This window comes from Myotis brandtii, unplaced genomic scaffold (genome assembly GCF_000412655.1).
Source record: "Myotis brandtii unplaced genomic scaffold, ASM41265v1 scaffold5, whole genome shotgun sequence".
Lineage (NCBI taxonomy): Eukaryota > Metazoa > Chordata > Mammalia > Chiroptera > Vespertilionidae > Myotis > Myotis brandtii.
Window position 1 is genome coordinate 2,457,330 of NW_005369060.1, and position 8,786 is coordinate 2,466,115.

The window sequence follows — 8,786 nt, forward strand, 5'->3', positions numbered from 1 at the left end:
TGGCCTGATCGCCCCCCTGCCCCCCCCTGCCGGCCTGATCACCCCAAACCTGCCTTTGCCTCGGCCCCACCACCATGGCTTTGTCCGGAAGGTTTGCCTGTGTCTAATTAGCATATTACCCTTTTATTAGTATAGATGATTTCTGGTTTTTAAACAATTTGTGTGTATAAACTTCCCCTTTTAATTTTTAAAGTAATAATAGACGTTTTGGAAATTTAATCTGCCCTATAAGTATAATTATAATTGTTTATGTGGGGATTTAATACAAACCTAAGAGTCAAATGCTTACTAAATTTTATATTCATTCAATCAATATAAATGGATGGATTTTAAAATTCAGAAATCTGAAATTAAGATTAAGTTAGACAACTAGATTTTGGGTGGTGTGTGTGTGTGTAAATGGCCTGTTATTGCGCTGCTTAATAGAATAAAAAAGTGAAAAATGCAATTCCTATATGCTTACACTATGTATGTATATTTATTAATTTTAAAATGTATATTTACTTATTAAAAAATATCCTCACCTGAGGATATTTTTCCGTTGATTTTTAGAGAGAGTGGAAGGAAGGGGGAGAGACAAACATCCATGTGAGAGAGATGCGTTAATTGGTTGCCTCCGCACCCAACCAGTACACGCCCTTGACTGGAATTGAACCCGGGACCCCTTAGTCTGAGGGCCAACGCTCTATCCACTGAGCCAAACCGGCTAGGGCCCAGGCATACATTTCTATATTTTGAAAAATTGCTGGCAGAGATTTATAAGATGAAAGACTAAGTATTTTAGTTTTGAGATACTCTTGATGTTTTAAGTTTTTGCTACAGTTTATTGACTCTAATCCAGTGATTTTGCTCTAAAGGTTTTTATTGTGGTATCCTTTCAGAAAGTTATAATTTAGTCTATATTCTAGTCTAGTCTACAGTCTAGTCTCTATTCTAAATCCAGAATTAAGTTATTGACATTCAAATGCTTTAGGATTTTTTGAGAGGTTAGATTAAGACCAGAACAAGCTTAAAAAGCTTACCTTTGTACTGCTTCAAGGCAAAGCATAGGCTACATGGCCTTCTGGAATGTTCTAGGGAAGCTCTTGTAGAAATTCTGATTTGATTCAGATTTCCATAGGATAGCTTGAAAATGCCAAGTGTTCTCTGGAATGCAGATTTGACTTACATCCTTGAATTCTCCTAAATCACTGAGATTATTATGATTAGCCAATTTTTGCTATGAAATCTGCAGTGTTTGCTTTGCAGTAAACCACTGTGAATTCTCCTGTAAGAAAAAAATCCTCTTCTTTCCTTCTTTTCCCTTTTTCTTGGCTGTGTAGAAGAAGACTCTTAATGTCCTTAGAATACATCTGTATTCAGTTTGTGATTTTCTTTCCCATGTATACTCATTTGACTATTCTTCCATGGATCCTTTGAGGTTGTATTATTGCCATTTTCGCAGCTGAGAGGAAATATGACTTACCCAGGATTACACAAATCCAAAGTGGTAGGGCTAGGGTTCATTCAGCTCTAAATATGGTGCATTAAGCACTTGAACCCAGGTATTCTGGCTCTAAAAGTTCTATAACATTAATATACCTTGCTGCTTACACAATATAATGGGATAACATATGGCTATTTTTGCACCCATTCCACAAGGTAAACTTTTATCCCTGCAATCTCACCAGCAAAATCAAAACATTTGGGACAAATTACTCTGGTTTTATATCTGTCTATTTAACTTTTAAAAGTTCAAAGGTGGGGTTTAGTGTTGATTTAGTAGGAAGAGTAACACAAAAAATATGTGAATTAATTTATTCTTTTGTGAATATTTGCAGTGTGGAGCGTTATGATCCAAGTAAGGATTCCTGGGAGATGGTTGCATCTATGGCAGATAAAAGGATCCACTTTGGTGTGGGTGTCATGCTGGGCTTTATTTTTGTGGTAGGTGGACATAACGGTGTCTCACATTTGTCAAGCATTGAAAGATATGATCCTCATCAAAATCAGTGGACTGCGTGTAGACCAATGAAAGAACCCAGAACAGGTAATAATAATTTACTGATTTCGAACATAGAGGATAATATTTTTATAGTGATGTTCTTGGAATAGTAGTTCTTTGGAATATAATAGTAAAGAGTATTACTTGTTCAGAAAAAAACACACTTTTGTGGTAAACTTGCAAGACAACGAGATTAGACAAAACCACATAGATTTCTTTACTGTGGTTTTAATATGCCAGTGTGCATATTATCATTTCTTAAACTTGGAGAACACATTTTGAGATATGCTGGTAATAGAATGTATCTTATAGAAACTCTTTTTGTCCATATAACAAATGTCATCTTTTTATATGTTATACACATACACAGACACAGAATCCTTGGATGTTCTATTTTGTTTTTTATTTCACATCAGCACCTCTATATTCACTTTCAAATGTCCTCTCCTCAAGGGGTATAGTTAAGAAAAGTCTGAATTTCAGGGTTCCTAGAGAAAAACAATTACATTAAGGAAAAGAAGAAATTACCTTTCAGTTCTACTAAGTAACATCATTTTAAAGGGAAAGTTTTAAGTTACTGATGGAATATGTTAGTATTCTTTGCTTTTGTGATTTAAGAAACTTGTGAAACATAAACATGCAAAGGATACTGAAAGGAACAATGGAATGAACTATTAGTTGTTTACTATAGTTTGTGTAGCATCATTGCGAGAGAAAGCCATAAAAAAAGAGAATGTAAAAAATTTAGGCATCCTTGTTCTTTTTAAAACTATAAAATATAAAGTAAAATTTTTAGAGCATAAATTATGTAGCTCAACAGATACTTTTGAATATTTCAATATATAGGTTTCCCCTGCTCCTCAAAAAAAGAGCATTATTATGAAACCTTTTCTAAACCGAAGTGGCTAAAGCCTAGAAGCAGTTACCTTAGGTGGCTTGATGCTGAGATGCTGATGGTAGTTCCCAGGGAAAGAGCTTGTCAGTGTCACTCTCGCTGCTTGGTGCATGCTGCCTCTATAACAGTTTGCTGCAACAAAATAAATGCTGAATGCTAGTTTTGCTTTTTGCTATTTCTTTGTAAAAACAAAAATCCTCTTCAGATTTCTTTTGATTAGTGAAACAGGTACAATTGACCCATGAAGAACATGGGTTTGAACTGCTTTAGTCCACATATACATGGTTTTATTTGTGTGGTATTTTCTTCAAAAAATACTGTATATACTAGTATATTTTCTATTCATTATGATTTTCTTTTTTAAAAAAAATATATTTTATTGAAATTTTTACAGAAAGGAAGGGAGAGGGATAGAGAGTTAGAAACATCGATGAGAGAGAAACATCTATCGGCTGCCTCCTGCACACCCCCTACTGGGATGTGCCTACAACAAAGGTACATGCCCTTGACCGGAATTGAACCTGGGACCCTTCAGTCTGCAGGCCGACGCTCTATCCACTGAGCCAAACTAGTTAGGGCCATTATGATTTTCTTAATATTTTTTCTCTAGGTTACTTCATTGTAAGAATACGGGATATAATACATGTAATTAAAAAATATGGGTTAATCAACTGTTTATATTATTGATAAGGCTTCCAGTCAGTAGTAGGCTCTTAAGTTTTGGGGGAATCGAATTTTTTACTGTGCAGGTGTTGGCACCCCTAACCCCTTCATTGTTCAAGGGTCAACTGTAATATAGGTCTTTTGTAAAGCAAAATGGTGTAACGTGAACTTTGAAAAATGGGATACTTGTATTTGAAAACTTGATGAAAATGAGTAATTTCTTGAAAAAAATATGTAGATATCAAATGAGAAGAAAACATATGAAAAGATATATACTGCATCATTCTTCTTTTAAATGTTTGTTCATTATTCATTAAAAACGTTGAGGCCCTGGCTGGTTTGACTCAGTGGTTGGAGCATTGGCCCGGCCCATGGACTGAAGGGTCACAGGTTCAATTCTGGTCAAGATCACATACCTCAGTTACAATCTCGATTCCCAGTTCTGGTCGTCACGTGTGGGAGGCAACCAATTGATGTGCCTCTCTCACCTCAATGCTTCTTTCTCTCTGTCTCTCCTCCTCCCTTCCACTTTTTCTAGAAGTGAATGGAGAAAATATTATTGGGTGAGGGTTAAAAAAAAACACGTTGTGTTACAAACATTCCGATTAATAAATAGTTAAGGTGGGTGGTATAGTATACTGCATTCTCTTTTTTTTCTTTTTTTCTTTTTTTACTCATCCAAGTCAGCATTAAGTACTTACCATATGAACAGTTTGGTGCAGATATTAAAGGAATACAAAGAGGAATTTTAAAATGGTGCCAACTCTCAAGGAATTTGCAATCTAATAATAGTGACAGATAGTTTAACACAAATTGTAGGAAAGGAATTACTGCATTTATTTATTTATGTGTGTGTGTGTGTGTGTGTGTGTGTGTGTGTGTGTGTTGATCTTCACCCAACAATATTTTTTCCATTCATTATTTTCATTATTTTACAAAGAGTGGAAGGGGATGAGGGGGAAGGGGAGAGAGAGAGAGAGAGAGAGAGCGAGAGAGACAGAGAAACATTGATGTGAGAGAGACACATCGATTGGTTACATCCTACACACGCTCCAACCTGGGCAGGGATGGAACCTGCAACCAAGGTACGTGCCCTTGACTGGACTATAGCCTGAGACCCTGTGGTGTGTGGGCTGATGCTCTAACCACTGAGCAACCCTGGTCAGAGCTGCTTTTTTAAAAGAAAATGTTTTATTGATTTTAGAGAGGAAGGGAGAGGAAGAGAGAGATAGAAACATCGATTTGCAGCCTCCTGCATGCCCCTACTGGGGATCAAGCCTCCAACCCAGGCAAGTGCCCTGACTGGCAATCCAACTGGTGTCCTCTTGATTCACAGGTGTACGCTCAACCACTGAGCCACACCCACCGGGACAGGGCTGTGTTTTTAATATTTTTCTGTGGTGTAGGAAAGGGAGAGTATGATTGGGGAAAAGAGGTGAAGGAAGCCTTCAGCTCTTACTTTACTTTTTTATTCAGGGATATTTTCCCAGTGAGCTCATCCTATAAAAACCTTAACATGAAAAACGACCGGTCACTATGACACGCACTGACCACCAGGGGCAGACCCTCAACGCAGGAGCTGCCCCATGGTGTTCACTGTGCTACCACAGGGGGAGCACCGCTCAGCCAGAAGCCAGGCTCACAGCTGGCGAGCACAGTGGTGGTGGTGGGAGCCGCCCAGCGTCCACTGCACGCGGGCGGTAAGGAGTGAGAGGTCCCAGACTGCGAGAGCCCAGGACTGCAAGAGGGATATCTGACTGACGGCTTAGGCCCGATTCCCTGGGGTATCGGGCCTAAGCTGGCAGGTGGACATCCCCTGAGGGGTCCTGGACTGCGAGAGGGCACAGGCTGGGCTGAGGACCCCTCTTGCCCCCCCCCCCCCACCGTAGTGCACGAATGTGCATCAGGCCTCTAGTATTACTATATTGCTTGTATAATTAATAATGGATTGTTGAAATGTATTTTAAGAAAACATTAAAATACAAATTCACTTATTTTTAGTGAGAAGTCTACTAGATGCTTAATGTGTTTTTTTCCCCATTTTTATTCACCTTTCCTAGGAGTTGGTGCTGCAGTAATCGATAACTACCTTTATGTAGTCGGTGGTCACTCAGGGTCTTCCTATCTGAACACCGTGCAGAAATATGACCCTATCTCAGATACATGGCTGGATTCAGCTGGCATGATATACTGTCGCTGCAATTTTGGGTTAACTGCACTTTGACAAGTGTGGACTCATGGAAATAGTGAGGTGAAGAACTTCGTGCCGCATAAAAGGAGCCCAATTTTCTGAAACCCCAAAGCTGCATTGCTTTTTAACTTGAAATGTCATGAAGACTCAACATTTTGTTGGGTACTTTGAACTGACAAGTAGCTTTGGTTGCTCTTGATTACAGTGAATCAATAATCAAAAAAAAAAGGAAAGATCTTGCCAATTGAATTGTGCACTTTTTTCCTCTAATACTGGCATAAAGTAGTTTCTTTTAATTTTATTTATTGCTTTTAGAGAAAGAGGAAGGGAGAGGAATAGAGATAGCAACATCAACGAGAGAGAAACATCGATCGGCTGCCTCCTGCATGTCCCGCATTGGGGATTGAGCCTGAAACCCAAGCATGTGCCCTAACCAGGAATTGAACCAGTGACCTCCTGGTTAATGGATTGATGCTCAACCACTGAGCCACACCAGCTGGGCTGACATAAAGTAGTTTTATGTTCATAAGTGTACATGTGAAAAACTTGGTTTTTAAAAATATTTTTAGCTCTCTCCCTCCTTAATATGCACCATGATTACTAGGATGAATGATGTTTAGATGCTGGAGTGTAGTGAATGTCTGGACAGAGTACTGATACTGTCTATTGGATATAAGTTCAAATGCTTCACATTTTAAATAAAGGGCTGCACTTTTTTGGTACTTTTAAGGGGTATAAATTACACGCTCTAGTGAATCACCTGGACATTCTTCCTGCTAAATGGCTTTAGGGCTGGGGCTGTAATAACTTTGCAAAACAAATGCTTTTACTATCATGATATTTGGGGGCCTGTTAAAAGATATTTACTGTTTATATCTTTTTTACGTGGGCTGGTTAATGCTGGAAGAAGCTACTTATCCAGTTCTGCTATGCTAAGCATGGATAGAGTTAAGCACATCAGTTTATTTTTTTAGTAGTACAGCAAGCTTCCCAGTGTTGATGCACATAAATGACAAATATTTAGTATCACCCTTAGTGCATATTGATTTTTTTATATCTCCTTATAATAATTTCAGGTTTTAAGACATTTGTTTGCTTTTTCAAAGTGTTTTTAGATATAAAAATGGTGCTAATGTAGGAGTTATAACAAGGCTATAACGATGTTCTTTTGGATGTCCTGTATGAAATTTGCATGACATGTTTTGATAGTATTTTTCATTTTGACTGGCTTGATTTACTTGTGCTTATTAAAAATGTTAGTGAATATACTAATGTTAACATCCAAAAATTATCTAAATGATATTCTATGCTTTCCATGGTTCCTGAATAATGATTTAAAGAAAGATACATTTTTTTATCTTCTTTCTTGTGCTAGATATTACATGTCCTTCTAAAAAAACAAAAATATATGCATTAAATATAAAGCACTAGGCAGTTATGCATTACTCCACATTTCTTGGTAACTGAATATTTTAAAGTCATTGAGGAAAACTGGAACTCATTGTTTACTTGAGTAATGGTTCTAAATTTGGTTCTACTTTGACTAAAGAAATGATCTTTTAAAGCAAAATGGTTTGCTATTGCCAAGTGACAGCTTATTTAAAAGAAGTGGATGATTCATTTTGTTTTAGCATGTTTTACTAAATGTCCATTAGACTTGAACACATTACCTTGCATTTTATTAGGATGTCGGTACTTTTATTTTTGTTACTATAGTAATTTCATTTTCTTTTCCATGATTTTTTTTACTTGTCCACCATCTCTTTATAGTCTAAAAAACCAGTGAATATTTGTAAGAAAAATTATACTGCATTCTTAAGTGCCATAAGGTTCTAAACTATTGTTAAGAAGCCATTTGTAATTATAAAACGTAAGTTAATTTGTTAGCATACATGTTATTTCTTAAAAACTGTAGCTGGCAATGTGCTGTTTTCCTTGTTCTTCCATAAACTGCCAGTTGTAGATTTAAATATATACTACCAAATTATTTAAAACTCATCTTTAAACACAAGTAGTATCATGCTTTATGAATATTTGCACAGATTATAAAACCTTGCAAGTGATTTTTAGTCTCTTGTAAGTAAGAACTCAACAGGAGCTACTAATAAACTTCACAGGCTATTTGCTGACATAAAGTAGTTTTATGTTCATAAGTGTACATGTGAAAAACTTGGTTTTTAAAAATATTTTTAGCTCTCTCCCTCCTTAATATGCACCATGATTACTAGGATGAATGATGTTTAGATGCTGGAGTGTAGTGAATGTCTGGACAGAGTACTGATACTGTCTATTGGATATAAGTTCAAATGCTTCACATTTTAAATAAAGGGCTGCACTTTTTTGGTACTTTTAAGGGGTATAAATTACACGCTCTAGTGAATCACCTGGACATTCTTCCTGCTAAATGGCTTTAGGGCTGGGGCTGTAATAACTTTGCAAAACAAATGCTTTTACTATCATGATATTTGGGGGCCTGTTAAAAGATATTTACTGTTTATATCTTTTTTACGTGGGCTGGTTAATGCTGGAAGAAGCTACTTATCCAGTTCTGCTATGCTAAGCATGGATAGAGTTAAGCACATCAGTTTATTTTTTTAGTAGTACAGCAAGCTTCCCAGTGTTGATGCACATAAATGACAAATATTTAGTATCACCCTTAGTGCATATTGATTTTTTTATATCTCCTTATAATAATTTCAGGTTTTAAGACATTTGTTTGCTTTTTCAAAGTGTTTTTAGATATAAAAATGGTGCTAATGTAGGAGTTATAACAAGGCTATAACGATGTTCTTTTGGATGTCCTGTATGAAATTTGCATGACATGTTTTGATAGTATTTTTCATTTTGACTGGCTTGATTTACTTGTGCTTATTAAAAATGTTAGTGAATATACTAATGTTAACATCCAAAAATTATCTAAATGATATTCTATGCTTTCCATGGTTCCTGAATAATGATTTAAAGAAAGATACATTTTTTTATCTTCTTTCTTGTGCTAGATATTACATGTCCTTCTAAAAAAACAAAAATATATGCATTAAATATAAAGCACT

The 8,786-nt window shown here is 36.4% G+C and overlaps 1 protein-coding gene across 10 annotated transcripts in view; it reads left to right on the forward strand.

Annotated features, from left to right (window-relative positions):
- KLHL28 (kelch-like family member 28) overlaps positions 1–5,961 on the forward strand; it is a 25,668-nt gene extending 19,707 nt beyond the window's left edge. For all 10 annotated transcript variants that reach the window (XM_005876836.2, XM_005876843.2, XM_014548201.1 and 7 more), the window contains 2 exons: positions 1,821–2,029; positions 5,603–5,961. In XM_005876836.2, the coding sequence (XP_005876898.1) occupies positions 1,821–2,029; positions 5,603–5,766 (373 nt within the window). In that variant the 3' untranslated portion in view covers positions 5,767–5,961. The remainder of the gene's footprint in view (positions 1–1,820; positions 2,030–5,602) is intronic.
- The last annotated feature ends 2,825 nt before the right edge of the window (positions 5,962–8,786 follow it).